The 19,251-nt window shown below is 53.5% G+C and overlaps 1 protein-coding gene across 2 annotated transcripts in view; it reads left to right on the top strand.

Annotated features, from left to right (window-relative positions):
* The window catches only part of MRPL2 (mitochondrial ribosomal protein L2), a 40,402-nt gene that overhangs the window by 8,015 nt on the left and 13,136 nt on the right, over positions 1–19,251 (top strand). Inside the window, exons 1-4 of one of the 2 annotated variants that reach the window (XM_075584940.1) lie at positions 6,062–6,157; positions 15,399–15,513; positions 15,635–15,773; positions 17,823–17,964. In XM_075584940.1, coding sequence (XP_075441055.1) covers positions 15,430–15,513; positions 15,635–15,773; positions 17,823–17,964 — 365 coding nt within the window. In that variant the 5' untranslated portion in view covers positions 6,062–6,157; positions 15,399–15,429. Of the gene's footprint in view, positions 1–6,061; positions 6,158–15,398; positions 15,514–15,634; positions 15,774–17,822; positions 17,965–19,251 lie in introns of those variants that run through there. The other variant, XM_075584939.1, reaches the window with a different exon arrangement.

Here is a 19,251-nt window from a genome sequence, read left to right as displayed (position 1 = left end):
TCCACTGTTACTGTCATGCTTGTCACTGCTGATCAGTCCATCTCTGGGAAGGTGTGGAGAGGGGCCATCTGAGAGACACTCTGGGAATGAGTGTGGAGAGGGCCATCTGAGAGACACTCTGGGAATGAGTGTGGAGAGGGCCATCTGAGAGACACTCTGGGAAGGAGTGTGGAGAGGGGCCATCTGAGAGACACTCTGGGAAGGAGTGTGGAGAGGGGCCATCTGAGAGACACTCTGGGAAGGAGTGTGGAGAGGGCCATCTGAGAGACACTCTGGGAAGGAGTGTGGAGAGGACCATCTGAGAGACACTCTGGGAAGGAGTGTGGAGAGGGCCATCTGAGAGACACTCTGGGAAGGAGTGTGGAGAGGGGCCATCTGAGAGACACTCTGGGAAGGAGTGTGGAGAGGACCATCTGAGAGACAGTCTGGGAAGGAGTGTGGAGAGGGCCATCTGAGAGACACTCTGGGAAGGAGTGTGGAGAGGGCCATCTGAGAGACGCTGGGAAGGAGTGTGGAGAGGGGTCATCTGAGAGACACTCTGGGAAGGAGTGTGGAGAGGGCCATCTGAGAGACACTCTGGGAAGGAGTGTGGAGAGGGGCCATCTGAGAGACACTCTGGGAAGGAGTGTGGAGAGGGCCATCTGAGAGACACTCTGGGAAGGAGTGTGGAGAGGGGCCATCTGAGAGACACTCTGGGAAGGAGTGTGGAGAGGGCTATCTGAGAGACACTCTGGGAAGGAGTGTGGAGAGGGGCCATCTGAGAGACACTCTGGGAAGGAGTGTGGAGTTGGACTGTGACCAGCTGGAGGTACATGTCATAGTGTCTGCTGTGTGCAGCACTCTGATATCCTGAAGCAGAGAAGCGGACGGGGGGGATACCCCTTTGAAGTGGGTCCCTGCACCTTAGGAAAGTTAGATCTCATTCCCCAGACCCCCCGTGTGTATATGTTTGTATTATTGTGTGTCCCCGAGGGCCTATCCAAAATAAACCTCATTTTATTTCACCGCCTTGTTTTGCCCTGTGATTGATCCCTTAAATATAAATGGTGTTAAAAGACCTGGTCTGCCGTAACAAAAGGTGCATCAATTCATATACAATGTGTGTATATAGCAATGTGTATTCACAGTATACACCTTGTATATTCATTGATGTACCTCTCCCCCTTTTTTCCCTTAAATGCATTACAATCTATCAAAGAATCACATTATTTTTGTACTCACTGTGTGTTTATAAGTCAACATTTACTCGCTGAGCCTCTCCTTCCGCCGTTACTCGCTGAGCCTCTCCTTCCGCCGTTACTCGCTGAGCCTCTCCTTCAGCCGTTACTCGCTGAGCCTCTCCTTCCGCCATCACTCGCTGAGCCTCTCCATCAGCCTTTACTCGCTGAGCCTCTCCTTCAGCCGTTACTCGCTGAGCCTCTCCATCAGCCTTTACTCGCTGAGCCTCTCCTTCAGCCTTTACTCGCTGAGCCTCTCCATCAGCCTTTACTCGCTGAGCCTCTCCATCAGCCTTTACTCGCTGAGCCTCTCCATCAGCCTTTACTCGCTGAGCCTCTCCTTCAGCCGTTACTCGCTGAGCCTCTCCTTCCGCCATTACTCGCTGAGCCTCTCCTCCAGCCGTTACTCGCTGTGCCTCTCCTTCCGCCGTTATCTCGCTGAGCCTCTCCTTCAGCCGTTACTCTCTGATATGTAGAACAAAAGGTGTACAAACAGCGCTTATACAATCAACAAATGATAAACCTTAGATAAATTGTCCGAATGGTAGTCCTGGAGCTGCCTGTTGAGATTGTTCTGGTATCTTGCAAACAGACTTGAATTTGTGGACAAAAGCAACCTCCTCTGGCGCTGAGGTGGGGACTTGAATTTTCTTCGTATAGACTGTGACCTCAGGAAAAAACAAAAGACAAAACATGCAGGAAGCCTGCAATAGTGTATTACCCAAGGGATACAAAACATATATATAGGAGCAATTTATTGATTGAATTATCTATAAAATATACATAAAAATATACATGAAAATATACATAAAAATTAATAAAATATTTGAACCAGTGCTTGGCACTAACTGGTGATGTGAACAAGCTGCTTGCACACTATCACAGTGGGAGGCTTGAAATTTGTGTCCAAGACTTCTGATCTTTGCTCCGCCTGGTAAAAATTGAAAACCTACTCACCAGATGTGAATAGGTCAAATGCACTGGTTAATGGTCTTTAAGGCCGGGATGCACCGTCTGCCTGGCGGTGTTTACGTCTCCTGCTGCCGGGATCCTATCTCGTGCTCCGTCGTGAATCACTTCATGGAATGCACCCGATCCGCTCGCGCAATGACGTCACCAATTCTCGTCCACTGCTACGGTGTCCCAACAGTACCAAAAACCATCCAACGCGTTTCGAAAGCTCTATTGGTGTCTTTCTTCGTCAGTTACTCTCTGAGCCTCTCCTTCCGCCGTTACTCGCTGAGCCTCTCCTTCCGCCGTTACTCGCTGAGCCTCTCCTTCCGCCGTTACTCGCTGAGCCTCTCCTTCAGCCGTTACTCGCTGAGCCTCTCCTTCCGCCATCACTCGCTGAGCCTCTCCTTCCGCCATTACTCGCTGAGCCTCTCCTCCAGCCGTTACTCGCTGAGCCTCTCCTTCCGCCGTTATCTCGCTGAGCCTCTCCTTCAGCCGTTACTCGCTGAGCCTCTCCTTCAGCCGTTACTCGCTGAGCCTCTCCTTCCGCCGTTACTCGCAGAGCCTCTCCTTCAGCCGTTACTCACTGAGCCTCTCCTTCAGCCTTTACTCGCTGAGCCTCTCCATCAGCCTTTACTCGCTGAGCCTCTCCATCAGCCTTTACTCGCTGAGCCTCTCCTTCCGCCGTTACTCGCTGAGCCTCTCCTTCCGCCGTTACTCGCTGAGCCTCTCCTTCAGCCGTTACTCACTGAGCCTCTCCTTCAGCCGTTACTCGCTGAGCCTCTCCTTCCGCCATCACTCGCTGAGCCTCTCCTTCCGCCATTACTCGCTGAGCCTCTCCTCCAGCCGTTACTCGCTCAGCCTCTCCTTCCGCCGTTACTCGCTGAGCCTCTCCTTCCGCCGTTACTCGCAGAGCCTCTCCTTCAGCCGTTACTCACTGAGCCTCTCCTTCAGCCGTTACTCGCTGAGCCTCTCCTTCCGCCGTCACTCGCTGAGCCTCTCCTTCCGCCATTACTCGCTGAGCCTCTCCTCCAGCCGTTACTCGCTGAGCCTCTCCTTCAGCCGTTACTCGCTGAGCCTCTCCTTCAGCCGTTACTCGCTGAGCCTCTCCTCCCGCCGTTACTCGCTGAGCCTCTCCTCCCGCCGTTACTCGCTGAGACTCTCCTCCCGCCGTTACTCGCTGAGCCTCTCCTCCAGCCGTTACTCGCTGTGCCGCTCCTCCAGCCGTTACTCGCTGAGCCTCTCCTTCAGCCCTTACTCGCTGAGCCTCTCCTTCAGCCCTTACTCGCTGAGCCTCTCCTCCAGCCGTTACTCGCTGAGCCTCTCCTCCAGCCGTTACTCGCTGAGCCTCTCCAGCCGTTACTCGCTGAGCCTCTCCTTCAGCCGTTACTCGCTGAGCCTCTGTAAGGAATCCGCTCCACGGTTTACTGGTTGCCTTACCTTGCAGACCGGTGCAGTTCTGGAATAGCTCTCCTGAGGTTTGCTGCAGCCTGGATTCACTCACCAAAGCAATACACACTCCCTCTGGTATCTACTGCAGCTGTGCAGCCTATCACTGCAACCTATACTTGCATTCACTCATTAGGAGCAGTACCTTCACACCCCCGCCGGGGATTGGCCCGCTGGCCTTTAAGTACTGTCTTCCCATAATGCTCCCTGCCGAGCATAGTCCTAACTGGATGTCTACTGTTTTGCCACAAGCCCTCGCTTGTTCTCCTATGCTGATACCAGGTTCCGCCCGGCGTCCTTCAGCTTCCTGCTTTCCTGCACTGAGGCAAATGTATTCCCCGCGCCCTTCAGTCTCCTGATTCCTGCACTGAGGCAAAGGTATTCCCCGCGCCCTTCAGTCTCCTGATTCCTGCACTGAAGCGGAGGTTTCCCTGTGGATCTTCGGCTTCCTGGTTCCTGGGGCCTACTCTTTCCCTAATCTAGAGAGGCCGTGTCCTGGTTCCTGCGCTGTTACAGAGGATTCCCCAGCCGCTCAGGACTCTTGCGCTGTAGCACTGGTGCACCCGTGCAGCAAAGCGGTGTGCTACGCTGGTCTGCTTACCATCTCCTGTGACCAGCACCATGGGCCATGGTCGTCGCTCGCGCAGAGGCCAACCCCGCGCTCCTAAGCTGAAGCGGGGCTCTCCTGACTACCTGTTGCCGAACTCTTGCCTGAACAATGTTTATCCTGATATCTCCTGTCCTGACCCTGGCTTGTACAACGACGACGCTGTCTTCTCCTTTCCTGATCCTGCTACGTTTGACAACGAACTGCGCAATCCGGATCAGCCTGCGCGGTCTCAGGTCGGTGCTTTTACAACCCCACCTCAGCCTCGCGGTCCGACCCTGGTTTGTGGCGAGCAGAACCCTGACAGCCTCTCCTTCAGCCGTTACTCGCTGAGCCTCTCCTTCAGCCGTTACTCGCTGAGCCTCTCCTTCAGCCGTTACTCGCTGAGCCTCTCCTTCAGCCGTTACTCGCTGAGCCTCTCCTCCAGCCGTTACTCGCTGAGCCTCTCCTTTAGCCCTTACTCGCTGAGCCTCTCCTCCAGCCGTTACTCGCTAAGCCTCTCCTTCAGCCGTTACTCGCTGAGCCTCTCCTTCAGCCCTTTCTCGCTGAGCCTCTCCTTCAGCCGTTACTCGCTGAGCCTCTCCTTCAGCCGTTACTCGCTGAGCCTCTCCTTCAGCCGTTACTCGCTGAGCCTCTCCTTCAGCCGTTACTCGCTGAGCCTTTCCTTCAGCCGTTACTCGCTGAGCCTCTCCTTCAGCCGTTACTCGCTGAGCCTCTCCTTCCGCCGTTACTCGCTGAGCCTCTCCTTCAGCCTTTACTCGCTGAGCCTCTCCTTCCGCCGTTACTCGCTGAGCCTCTCCTTCCGCCGTTACTCGCTGAGCCTCTCCTTCCGCCGTTACTCGCTGAGCCTCTCCTTCCGCCGTTACTCGCTGAGCCTCTCCTTCCGCCGTTACTCGCTGAGCCTCTCCTTCCGCCGTTACTCGCTGAGCCTCTCCTTCCGCCGTTACTCGCTGAGCCTCTCCTTCAGCCGTTACTCGCTGAGCCTCTCCTTCAGCCGTTACTCGCTGAGCCTCTCCTTCAGCCGTTACTCGCTGAGCCTCTCCTTCAGCCGTTACTCGCTGAGCCTCTCCTTCAGCCGTTACTCGCTGAGCCTCTCCTTCAGCCGTTACTCGCTGAGCCTCTCCTTCAGCCGTTACTCGCTGAGCCTCTCCTTCAGCCGTTACTCGCTGAGCCTTTCCTTCCGCCGTTACTCGCTGAGCCGCTCCTTCCGCCGTTACTCGCTGAGCCTCCTTCAGCCGTTACTCGCTGAGCCTCTCCTTCAGCCGTTACTCGCTGAGCCTCTCCTTCAGCCGTTACTCGCTGAGCCTCTCCTACAGCCGTTACTCGCTGAGCCTCTCCTTCAGCCGTTACTCGCTGAGCCTCTCCTTCAGCCGTTACTCGCTGAGCCTCTCCTTCAGCCCTCTATAAAGAACATTTACGAGAATGCCCATCAACCATTATATGAAGATACACACAAGATAAGCGCGGAAGGGAGACACCGGGGCACCGGGATCAGGGCGGCAGGAAGACACTGTGTCAGCAGGGGAGCATGGCAGGGAGACACCGGGGCACCAGGATCAGTGCGGCAGGAAGACACCGTATCAGCAGGGGACCATGGCAGGGAGACACCATGTCACCAGGATCAGCGCGGGAGTGCGGCAGGGAGACGCCGTGTCACCAGGATCAGGGCGGCATGGAGATGCCATTGTGGCAGTGGAAGGGTTAACCAGGCCAATAATAAAGGTATTATGCCCGGCTGGTTAACCCTAAACCGTGTTGGGACAGAAGGGGTTAAAATGTATCGCCAACATAACACCATGTTTTCCCCTACACTACCTTTATTGGCCCTGTTTTGCAGCTTAGCAGCTGGCTGCAGTTGAATGAATGAGAAATGTACACAAGAGGGAGCTTCTAGCACTGTGCCAAGCGCTAAATTGCAGAAGTGTGCCTGCGAGTAAGTAGCTGTATTAAAGATAGATATCAGTTTCCAGACCACAGACGATGAAACCGCAAAGTCAATTGAATAAGTGGTCTGTGGTTTTAGCTGAAGTGCCTTCTTGATACATAGTATCCTGCCGTCTCGTTATCCACTAGAGCTGAATTGTGGCGCGCGTCTGCGGTTACCGATCAAAGCCAGGATGGATACATTGTATGCCGGCTTGTAACCCAGACCGATTTATAGGTCAAACTGCAACCCACATCACAGAGCCCCTTCAATTAAGTGGATAACTTGCGTTAGGAAAGAGCTAGCACTCTAATTTTTGGAGTGCAGCTAGGTATATGCAGAACATATATATAAAAAATAAAGTGTGTTGCAATGGTGTTTTAAAATGTACAGGCAGGAACCCTTTCCTGCGGTCCGGCAATGAATACATTAGCCTGCCCACATGTTATGGATGAATGAGCTGAGGGATTTCTCATCTCCGTACTTCAAAGGGCACCCTGCTAAGGTGGTGCCCCAGTGTCTGAGAAGGCTGGAGTTGAAAAGCCTCAGAGACCGTAGGTGTTAGGGCGGTGGGGATATTTGTAAGTACTAGATACCGGTGTGAAGTATAGGCGCCTCATACTTGGTAGCCAAACCCCAGACATACTGTCGCCAGGTAAGGCTTTGCCCCCGCTGCCTGCTACAGCGTCCGCTGTGGCGGACGCTGCGCTCATGAGAGCCCTCCCCGCAATTGCGCCGGGCCCGCTGGAGGGGGGGCCGCAGCGCTCACGCGAGAGCTTCTCCTGCTCTCAATAGAATTGAGAGCAGGAACTCGCGTCGAGCGGCTAGGCACGCCCCCCGGCGGTTCAGCCAATGAGGGCGAACCTGCCGGGTGACGTCATGGCCGCGCCCCCGTCACTCCCCCGCCACGCCCACTCCGGTCTCTCTCTGCAGCTCCCTGCAGACCAGATAATCGGCTGCACGTGCCGCCAATCTCGCGGGCGCGCGTTGCAGCTGATTTACCGGGGCTTTAGCCTAAGAGGTTGTGCCCGTTATGCTAAGTAGCTCAGGTGTGAGGTTAATGCATGCTCTTAGCAGACCGGGAAGCAACTTCTGCCCTTTCTAGGAACTCCTGGCAAGTCGGGGATAGGTGGGGAAAGTTGTTCCCATGAGAGGATTGGGTGTGCATATTCTTAATAGGACCCTTAACCCTATAAAGCTGCCTGCAGTGCAAGCCCAGTGAGATTCATCTAAGCTTTACCAAGAAACGTCTCAAGTGTTAGCGTCAGCGGTTCCGGAGTGTGAGGGGTTAACATCGTAACCAAGGATCGTGCCCCTCTTCCAGAATTCGTTTGAGCTAAGGATTCCCCAACGAATCCTGTAAGGACATTACGAAATCTTTCCTTTCGGCGGAGATATAGGGCTGGCAAGTTGCGCCCGTAGCCCAGGACTGTCGCACGGCTCACATCGTGCACCCACTTGCATGCGTGCAGGGGTGTCCAGAGACTTTGTTTCGTTCCGTGGACGAACTAATCCAGAGTCTATGACCTCATTGCACGTGTGAAGAAATGAGAATGGCGATGGGCCAGACATATCATCGCAAAACAAAATGTCCGTCGCTGGACTAAGATGGTTCTCCACTGGATTCCAAGGGATATCAGAAGATACATTTTTAGCTATTATAATAACTATTTCATTAACATTATTTTACACCTTTTTATTTATCGATCATGCATCTTTTCATCCCACCGTTTAATTATATGTTTATACATTTAATTTTCATTTTATTGGGTGTTTTTTGTTTGTTCATATTAATCCATTTTTATTTCGTTTTTTAGTAACTGTGCCTTTTGACACACGTGTGTTATTATTTGTTGTATTGTGTGTTTACATGCATTGCAAGGCTTCATTGATTCCAATGGTTAACACTGTAACTGGGCGATTAGCACAACGCTGTTCCCTGATTGCTATGTGGAGATGGCTTTTGTTTATTGTTGCTTAGCAACGATAGGTTGCTGAAAGCGTGGGTTTGAATACCGATCATCCCCCTGCTGAAGTCACGTTTGTGCGGAAACGCGCTGGGCCACATTTGTGCGGAAACGCGCCGGGCCACGTTCTGTTGCTGAGAGCACACCAATGCGTGAGGGAATGATCTGAGGCGGTTCACTTATTATCCAGCGGCATTTACTACCCCTGAGCTCTCCTCCTGTGGCTTTACGGACTTGTGGATCCTGTTACCATCGCAGCCTGAACTTTTCTGTGGATCGTTTCATTGTCTGCCCATGGAGGTTACCTGTCCTTAAAAAAAATAGGCACGCATGAAATGAAATCAAGAGAAGCCCAAATTAATACATATACTTTATATCATATAAACACACACATAACAGAAACATATAAATCAAAACTGTCTAATATGACACTAATAGTACAATTGTGTCCAAGCCACGTAGGAGTAACAGGGTATAAACACCCAAATGCACATATACCCGAGTTCCAGATGCACATATACCCGAGTTCCAGATGCACATATACTCGAGTTCCAGATCCACATATACCCTAGTTCCAGATGCACATATACCCTAGTCCCAGATGCACATATACCCTAGTCCCAAATGCACATATACCCGAGTCCCAGATGCACATATACCCGAGTTCCAGATGCACATATACCCTAGTCCCAAATGCACATATACCCTAGTCCCAGATGCACATATACCCTAGTTCCAGATGCACATATACCCTAGTTCCAGATGCACTTATACCCTAGTTCCAGATGCACATATACCCGAGTTCCAGATGCACATATACCCGAGTTCCAGATGCACATATACTCGAGTTCCAGATGCACATATACCCGAGTTCCAGATGCACATATACCCGAGTTCCAGATGCACATATACCCGAGTTCCAGATGCACATATACCCGAGTTCCAGATGCACTTATACCCTAGTTCCAGATGCACTTATACCCTAGTTCCAGATGCACATATACCCTAGTTCCAGATGCACTTATACCCTAGTTCCAGATGCACTTATACCCTAGTTCCAGATGCACTTATACCCTAGTTCCAGATGCACTTATACCCGAGTTCCAGATGCACTTATACCCTAGTTCCAGATGCACTTATACCCGAGTTCCAGATGCACTTATACCCTAGTTCCAGATGCACATATACCCTAGTCCCAAATGCACATATACCCTAGTTCCAGATGCACATATACCCTAGTTCCAGATGCACATATACCCTAGTTCCAGATGCACTTATACCCTAGTTCCAGATGCACATATACCCTAGTTCCAGATGCACATATACCCGAGTTCCAGATGCACATATACCCGAGTTCCAGATGCACATATACCCGAGTTCCAGATGCACATATACCCTAGTCCCAGATGCACATATACCCTAGTTCCAGATGCACATATACCCTAGTTCCAGATGCACATATACCCTAGTTCCAGATGCACATATACCCTAGTCCCAGATGCACATATACCCTAGTTCCAGATGCACATATACCCTAGTCCCAGATGCACATATACATATACCCTAGTTCCAGATGCACATATACCCTAGTCCCAGATGCACATATACCCTAGTCCCAGATGCACATATACCCTTGTCCCAGATGCACATATACCCTAGTCCCAGATGCACATATACCCTAGTCCCAGATGCACATATACCCTAGTTCCAGATGCACTTATACCCTAGTTCCAGATGCACTTATACCCTTGTTCCAGATGCACTTATACCCTAGTTCCAGATGCACATATACCCTAGTTCCAGATGCACATATACCCTAGTTCCAGATGCACATATACCCTAGTTCCAGATGCACATATACCCTAGTTCCAGATGCACATATACCCTAGTTCCAGATGCACATATACCCTAGTTCCTGATGCACATATACCCTAGTTCCAGATGCACATATACCCTAGTTCCAGATGCACTTATACCCTAGTTCCAGATGCACTTATACCCTAGTTCCAGATGCACTTATACCCTAGTTCCAGATGCACATATACCCTAGTTCCAGATGCACATATACCCTAGTTCCAGATGCACATATACCCTAGTCCCAGATGCACATATACCCTAGTTCCTGATGCACATATACCCTAGTTCCAGATGCACATATACCCTAGTTCCAGATGCACATATACCCTAGTTCCAGATGCACTTATACCCTAGTTCCAGATGCACTTATACCCTAGTTCCAGATGCACATATACCATAGTTCCAGATGCACATATACCCTAGTTCCAGATGCACATATACCCTAGTCCCAGATGCACATATACCCGAGTCCCAGATGCACATATACCCGAGTCCCAGATGCACATATACCCTAGTCCCAGATGCACATATACCCTAGTTCCAGATGCACTTATACCCTAGTCCCAGATGCACATGTACCCGAGTCCCAGATGCACATGTACCCGAGTCCCAGATGCACATGTACCCGAGTCCCAGATGCACATGTACCCGAGTCCCAGATGCACATATACCCTAGTTCCAGATGCACATATACCCGAGTCCCAGATGCACATATACCCGAGTCCCAGATGCACATATACCCGAGTCCCAGATGCACATATACCCGAGTCCCAGATGCACATGTACCCGAGTTGTAACAGGAACGGAGAAGGTGCTGGGAATGCTGGAGGGAAACAAACACAGACGTTAAGCACTCCATTTCTCCCGTGTACTCCTCGTAATAAGGCTGGGCTCAGGCAGCGTCACTGTCAGACCGTCGTCACGGCCGTGCCTCGCTGCGCAATGACGTCACCCCGTCTAGGTTACCTGTCCTTACCCTCCCTGTGAGCCGGGCATCCCGTATTACTCCAACATGCTATTTTATTATACCCGCTTTTGAGTCCAATTCCTGTCGACTGTTTATTTGTCTATTAAATTAATTTTAACCTGTCTTGCTATGGTGCCAGCGCTTCCTGTTCTTTTCAGATACACACACACACACACACACACCACAAAAACAGAAAATGTGTTGCAGCTTCTCCAGTGTGTATTATAATTCCAGCCCGTGTCTCCCCACTGCTGGATGAAGCCTCCCCAGTGATCTCCCAGGTCCTGCGGTTACAGCCTCTCTTCTCCACGTCGCTCCCACACATTCCCTCATCCCATCCTCTCCAGCCCGTGTCTCCCCACTGCTGGATGAAGCCTCCCCAGTGATCTCCCAGGTCCTGCGGTTACAGCCTCTCTTCTCCACGTCGCTCCCACACATTCCCTCATCCCATCCTCTCCAGCCCGTGTCTCCCCACTGCTGGATGAAGTCTCCCCAGTGATCTCCCAGGTCCTGCGGTTACAGCCTCTCTTCCCCACGTCGCTCCCACACATTCCCTCGTCTCATCCTCCCCAGCCCGTGTCTCCCCACTGCTGGATGAAGTCTCCCCAGTGATCTCCCAGGTCCTGCGGTTACAGCCTCTCTTCCCCACGTCGCTCCCACACATTCCCACATCCCATCCTCTCCAGCCCGTGTCTCCCCCACTGCTGGATGCAGACTCCCCAGTGATCTCCCAGGTCCTGCGGTTACAGCCTCTCTTCTCCACGTTGCTCCCATACATTCCCTCATCCCATCCTCTCCAGCCCGTGTCTCCCCACTGCTGGATGAAGTCTCCCCAGTGATCTCCCAGGTCCTGCGGTTACAGCCTCTCTTCCCCACGTCGCTCCCACACATTCCCTCGTCTCATCCTCCCCAGCCCGTGTCTCCCCACTGCTGGATGAAGTCTCCCCAGTGATCTCCCAGGTCCTGCGGTTACAGCCTCTCTTCTCCACATCGCTCCCACACATTCCCTCATCCCATCCTCTCCAGCCCGTGTCTCCCCACTGCTGGATGAAGCCTCCCCAGTGATCTCCCAGGTCCTGCGGTTACAGCCTCTCTTCTCCACGTCGCTCCCACACATTCCCTCATCCCAACCCCCCCAGCCCGTGTCTCCCCACTGCTGGATGAGGCCTCCCCAGTGATCCCCCAGGTCCTGCAGTTACAGCCTCTCTTCTCCACGTCGCTCCCACACATTCCCTCATCCCATCCTCTCCAGCCCGTGTCTCCCCACTGCTGGATGAAGCCTCCCCAGTGATCTCCCAGGTCCTGCGGTTACAGCCTCTCTTCTCCACGTCGCTCCCACACATTCCCTCTTCCCACCCACCCCAGCCCGTGTCTCCCCACTGCTGGATGAAGCCTCTCCAGTGATCTCCCAGGTCCTGCGGTTACAGCCTCTCTTCTCCACGTCGCTCCCACACATTCCCTCTTCCCATCCCCCCCAGCCCGTGTCTCCCCACTGCTGGATGAAGCCCCCCCAGTGATCTCCCAGGTCCTGCGGTTACAGCCTCTTCTCCACGTCGCTCCCACACATCCCCTCATCCCATCCTCTCCAGCCCGTGTCTCCCCACTGCTGGATGAAGCCTCCCCAGTGATCTCCCAGGTCCTGCGGTTACAGCCTCTCTTCCCCGTGTCGCTCCCACACATTCCCTCTTCCCACCCCCCCCCCCCAGCCCGTGTCTCCCCACTGCTGGATGAAACCTCCCCAGTGATCTCCCAGGTCCTGCGGTTACAGCCTCTCTTCTCCACGTCGCTCCCACACATTCCCTCATCCCATCATCTCCAGCCTGTGTCTCCCCACTGCTGGATGAAGTCTCCCCAGTGATCTCCCAGGTCCTGAGGTTACAGCCTCTCTTCTCCACGTCGCTCCCACACATTCCCTCTTCCCACCCCCCCAGCCCGTGTCTCCCCACTGCTGGATGAAGCCCCCCCAGTGATCTCCCAGGTCCTGCGGTTACAGCCTCTCTTCTCCACGTTGCTCCCACACATTCCCTCATCCCATCCTCTCCAGCCCGTGTCTCCCCACTGCTGGATGAAATCTCCCCAGTGATCTCCCAGGTCCTGCGGTTACAGCCTCTCTTCCCCGTGTCGCTCCCACACATTCCCTCTTCCCACCCCCCCCCCCAGCCCGTGTCTCCCCACTGCTGGATGAAGCCTCCCCAGTGATCTCCCAGGTCCTGCGGTTACAGCCTCTCTTCTCCACGTCGCTCCCACACATTCCCTCTTCCCATCCCCCCAGCCCGTGTCTCCCCACTGCTGGATGAAGCCTCCCCAGTGATCTCCCAAGTCCTGCGGTTAAAGCGTCTCTTCTCCACGTCGCTCCCACACATTCCCTCTTCCCATCCCCCCCAGCCCGTGTCTCCCCACTGCTGGATGAAGCCTCTCCAGTGATCTCCCAGGTCCTGCGGTTACAGCCTCTCTTCTCCACATCGCTCCCACACATTCCCTCTTCCCATCCCCCCCAGCCCGTGTCTCCCCACTGCTGGATGAAGCCCCCCCAGTGATCTCCCAGGTCCTGCGGTTACAGCCTCTTCTCCACGTCGCTCCCACACATCCCCTCATCCCATCCTCTGCAGCCCGTGTCTCCCCACTGCTGGATGAAGCCTCCCCAGTGATCTCCCAGGTCCTGCGGTTACAGCCTCTCTTCCCCGTGTCGCTCCCACACATTCCCTCATCCCATCCTCTCCAGCCCGTGTCTCCCCACTGCTGGATGAAATCTCCCCAGTGATCTCCCAGGTCCTGCGGTTACAGCCTCTCTTCTCCACGTTGCTCCCACACATTCCCTCATCCCATCCTCTCCAGCCCGTGTCTCCCCACTGCTGTATGAAATCTCCCCAGTGATCTCCCAGGTCCTGCGGTTACAGCCTCTCTTCCCCGTGTCGCTCCCACACATTCCCTCTTCCCACCCCCCCCGCCAGCCCGTGTCTCCCCACTGCTGGATGAAGCCTCCCCAGTGATCTCCCAGGTCCTGCGGTTACAGCCTCTCTTCTCCACGTCGCTCCCACACATTCCCTCTTCCCACCCCCCAGCCCGTGTCTCCCCACTGCTGGATGAAGCCCCCCCAGTGATCTCCCAGGTCCTGCGGTTACAGCCTCTCTTCTCCACGTTGCTCCCATACATTCCCTCATCCCATCCTCTCCAGCCTGTGTCTCCCCACTGCTGGATGAAGTCTCCCCAGTGATCTCCCAGGTCCTGTGGTTACAGCCTCTCTTCTCCACGTCGCTCCCACACATTCCCTCATCCCATCCTCTTCAGCCTGTGTCTCCCCACTGCTGGATGAAGCCTCCCCAGTGATCTCCCAGGTCCTGTGGTTACAGCCTCTCTTCTCCACGTCACTCCCACACATTCCCTCATCCCATCCTCCCCAGCCCATGTTTCCCCACTGCTGGATGAAGTCTCCCCAGTGATCTCCCAGGTCCTGCGGTTACAGCCTCTCTTCCCCGTGTCGCTCGCACACATTCCTTCAGCCCATCCTCCTATCTTACTTTTGGTTGTTGTCTTGGTCTTTAAACCTCTCTTGGTATCCAGTTGAGTTAATTTCTTTGTCTGGCGATGGCCATTCTTTTGCTGCGACATGTCTGGCCCGTCACCATTTTTATTTCTTCACTCTTGGGATGATGTCACACCTTTTTGTTTGCTTTTGATATATATATCTCTGTTTCGTCTGAAGAGCAGCACATACATAGTGTAGACTGTATAAAATTCTGTATTTGATATTAAAGAAATAAAATGCTCTAACAAAAGGGAAACTGTATAAGCGTATCTGTAGTACGCAGGCGTTTCTTCCATCGCTGTCTTTGCTGGATTACTAATCGGACACTAGCCCATGGTGAGGTCACTCTCCGGCTCTGCCCATCTTGCTCCGGGTCCTCGTGACGGAACAAAGTCCTGCGTAGGAGGGAAGTTTGTGTGTATATATTAGTGTATTGTCACTTCATCAGCATGAAACGCATGAGAGGGAAGTGTGTGTGTGTGTATATGTATGTATATATATATATGACACGACACGTGTGCTCATTTGCATGTCATTTCCCAGAATCCCTTGCTGCAGTGGGAGCACTGTATGCTGGGTGATAATGGTGGAAAGGCAGGGCTGCATGTCATTTCCCAGAATCCCTTGCTGCAGTGGGAGCACTGTATGCTGGGTGATAATGGTGGAAAGGCAGGGCTGCATGTAATTTCCCAGAATCCCTTGCTGCAGTGGGAGCACAGTATGCTGGGGGATAATGGTGGAAAGGCAGGGCTGCATGTCATTTCCCAGAATCCCTTGCTGCAGTGGGAGCACTGTGTGCTGGGTGATAATGGTGGAAAGGTAGGGTGGCAGACCTGTCTAAGACATGTGAATGTGCTCACATATTCTTTATTGGCTATATGCTAACGGTGGAGTTTTGTTCTTTAATCATTGTACTGTCACTTCTCTCTGCAGGGTGTATATATAATATATATATCTGGAAAGGATGGCTGTCTCTGCTCTGTCCCGCGCGCTCTGCTCTCTGGCGCTCTCCTCTCACAGATCGGCTGCTCCTCACCTCCTCTCTCAGGTCGGTATTTCTCTATCATTAGGTGTCTCCTGCATCTTGTGCTATGGAGGCAATAATCTGCACCTGCCCCCCAGCCAGGAAAGGGTTAATGTTTCTCTCCCCACCGCCCCCTCCTCTGCAGACTCTCCCACCCACAGTGCTGAACTGGAGAGGTCTCCTCACCTCCCCCTGCCTCGGTAACATCAAGGTGTGGAAGACTCGGACAAAGTACACCATCAAAGCCATCGGCATGAAGAAGACCGGAGGACGGGACCACACTGGTAGGGGCGTGTGTGTGAGTGAGGCTCCTTCGGGTGTGTGTGTGAGTGAGGCTCCTTCGGGTGTGTGTGTGTCCCCTGGAGGTGCATGCCGGTGTCCCGTCCCCCACACCCTGGTGGTGCATGCCAGTGTGTGACCCCCCCTGGCGGTGCAAGCCGGTGTCGTCATCGTCCCTGATGGTGCCTGCCGGTGTTTGTCCCCCCCTGGCGGTGCATGCCGTTGTGTGTGTGTGTCCGGCTGGTGTATGCCGGGGGCATGTCTGGAGTGTAGATTGGTCGAGGTAGCCGGGTCGGGGTGGGAGAGGTTAAGAGTCGTCATACTTGCCAAGGTCAGAGTAGGAGAGGTCCGGTGCTTAGAAGGTACTATTAGCCGTAGTCGGGGTTGGAGAATGGAGAGTAGTCGTCCGAGTGCCGAGGTCGGGGTTGGAGAGATGCGGAGGGTCAGAGGTTGGCGGGGTCAGTATTCCAGAGGTACGTAGTCCAAGAACAAAGCCGGGTCAGTACACAGAGCAAGGTTCAGCAAGGTAAGGCAAGACTGTGGAAGCAAAGAGCAGGTAAGCACAACGGAACATGAATCTATGCTCCGCCAACGTGCCAGCGGCACAGCTGAGCATATATAGGCAGGACTGTCCAATCCTGTGGAGAGGCAGAGCGGAGGCGCGGCCGTGGTAGCAGTGATTGGGCTAGGTGCAGGAGACAGGTGAATGTGCGGGAGCTGATAAGATCTGTTGCCACGGAGCTTAGGCGCGTTGCATACGCATCACGTGCGCACGCATGCGTGGCCTGCAGATGATGTTCCCTTGGAAGGGGCCCCGTGTGCGTAAACTGAGGTAGGACGGGAGTGCGCCAAAGGCGGCGTGACTCCCGAATCCTTACACATGGAACGCGAGGTGCGTTGGACGCGGGGGGTGGTTGGGACGCTGGGGTGCGTGCGACGTGTTCCGTGTTTGACTCGTCACACTCCTGCAGGTTCAGTAAATGTTACTAATTTGAGGTTTTAATGGTTAATTTGGTCTCAGTTTCACTCGTTACTGCCTGTAACACATTGCAGAGGAGGGTTAGGTGACTCTCGGGGAAGGAGGCTGGGCTCTCGGGGAAGGAGGCTGGGCTCTTGGGGAAGGAGGCTGGGCTCTCGGGGAAGGCTGGGCTCTCGGGGAAGGAGGCTGGGCTCTCGGGGAAGAAGGGCTCTCGGGGAAGTAGGCTGGGCTCTCGGGGTGTCTGGGCTCTCGGGGAAGTAGGCTGGGCTCTCGGGGAAGGAGGCTGGGCTCTCGGGGTGTCTGGGCTCTCGGGGAAGGAGGCTGGGCTCTCGGGGTGTCTGGGCTATCGGGGAAGGAGGCTGAGCTCTCGGGGAAGGAGGGCTCTCGGGGAAGTAGGCTGGGCTCTCGGGGAAGGAGGCTGGGCTCTCGGGTGTCTGGGCTCTCGGGGAAGGAGGCTGGGCTCTTGGGGAAGGAGGCTGGGCTCTCGGGGAAGGCTGGGCTCTCGGGGAAGGAGGCTGGGCTCTCGGGGTGTCTGGGCTCTCGGGGAAGGAGGCTGGGCTCTTGGGGAAGGAGGCTGGGCTCTCGGGGTGTCTGGGCTCTCGGGGAAGGAGGCTGGGCTCTTGGCTCTCGGGGAAGGAGGCTGGGCTCTCGGGGAAGGAGGCTGGGCTCTCGGGGAAGGAGGCTGGGCTCTCGGGGAAGGAGGCTGGGCTCTCGGGGAAGGCTGGGTGGACCTCCTCTTACTGTCCCTGCGGGGGGCGCATATGCAGATTGTAGTGGCGTGCGGCGTGGTGCGTATACGCAGATTGTAGCGGCGTGGTGCGCGTACAACGGGAAGCGAAGGTGTAAAATGGACAATGCACCCGGAGAGTGACACTGCGGGATGCTGTGTAAGAGACGCGCCACGCCTTACTCTGGGGGGCCGCCCTGTTACTGCGGCCTGGCACCCTGCTGGATATAAGTGTGCGTATAGGAACTAGAACACACCTGCCAGGCGCCGCCCTGCGTAACCGTCTCCCACACGGAGTGTGTGTCTCGCTGTAAGAACACTATCCCCATGCCAGACTCTCTGTCCCAGGGCGGATCCGCGTGCGAGGGATCGGTGGCGGGCACAAGCAGCTTTACCGCATGATCGACTTTCAGAGGCTGAATTACGAGGCCGGCCGGGAAAACCTCCCCTTCCAGGAGAAGGTGATAGAAGTGCGATACGACCCCTGCAGGTGAGGCCATTGCTGCCCCGAGCGCTCACTCCAGCATGGCTGTCCCCAGCCAGAAACTGGGCCGTGTCCCCACCAACCCTCATTCTGTACACAACATAGTGTTACATCGTGTGTGTGTATGTCTTTATTTATATAGCGCCATTAATGTACATAGCGCTTCACAGCAGTAATACACGTGGTAATCAAATAAATAACAGATAATATAAATAACAGAGCATGGGAATAAGTGCTTCAGACATACTGTAAAAGTAACATTAAGGAACAGGAGTCCCTGCCCCGAGGAGCTTACAGTCTAATTGTTAGGTAGGTAGAACGTACAGAGACAGTAGGAGGGCGTTCTGGTAAGTGCGTCTGCAGGGGGCCAAGCTTTATGTATGAGGTTTAAATTATCAGCCATGGAGCTACTCATATGCTTCCTTAAGCAGGTGCGTTTTGAGGTGGGTCTTAAATGTGTGCGTGTGTACGTGTGTGCGTGTGTACGTGTGTGCGTGTGTACGTGTGTGCGTGTGTGCGTGTGTAAATGTGTGCGTGTGTACGCTGTAGGAGTTGTGCTAACAAGATGTCACAATGATTGCCTTTTTAGTAACATCCTCACAGGAGGCAGCCATCTTTTATGTGGGATACTCATTGACCATGAACTGTCTATATGTAATGGGCTGTCTATATGTAATGGGCTGTCTATATGTAATGGGCTGTCTATATGTAATGGGCTGTCTATATGTAATGGGCTGTCTATATGTAATGGGCTGTCTATATGTAATGGGCTGTCTATATGTAATGGGCTGTCTATATGTAATGGGTTGTCTATATGTAATGGGCTGTCTATATGTAATGGGCTGTCTATATGTAATGGGCTGTCTATATGTAATGGGCTGTCTATATGTAATGGGCTGTCTATATGTAATGGGCTGTCTATATGTAATGGGCTGTCTATATGTAATGGGCTGTCTATATGTAATGGGCTGTCTATATGTAATGGGCTGTCTATATGTAATGGGCTGTCTATATGTAATGGGCTGTCTATATGTAATGGGCTGCCTATATGTAATGGGCTGCCTATATGTAATGGGCTGTCTATATGTAATGGGCTGTCTATATGTAATGGGCTGTCTATATGTAATGGGCTGTCTATATGTAATGGGCTGTCTATATGTAAGGGGCTGTCTATATGTAAGGGGCTGTCTATATGTAATGGGCTGTCTATATGTAATGGGCTGCCTATATGTAATGGGCTGCCTATATGTAATGGGCTGCCTATATGTAATGGGCTGTCTATATGTAATGGGC

Source organism: Ascaphus truei, unplaced genomic scaffold, assembly GCF_040206685.1.
Source record: "Ascaphus truei isolate aAscTru1 unplaced genomic scaffold, aAscTru1.hap1 HAP1_SCAFFOLD_816, whole genome shotgun sequence".
Classification (NCBI taxonomy): domain Eukaryota; kingdom Metazoa; phylum Chordata; class Amphibia; order Anura; family Ascaphidae; genus Ascaphus; species Ascaphus truei.
Note: the sequence above shows the minus strand (reverse complement) of the source record. Positions and strands in the feature narration are given on the sequence as shown.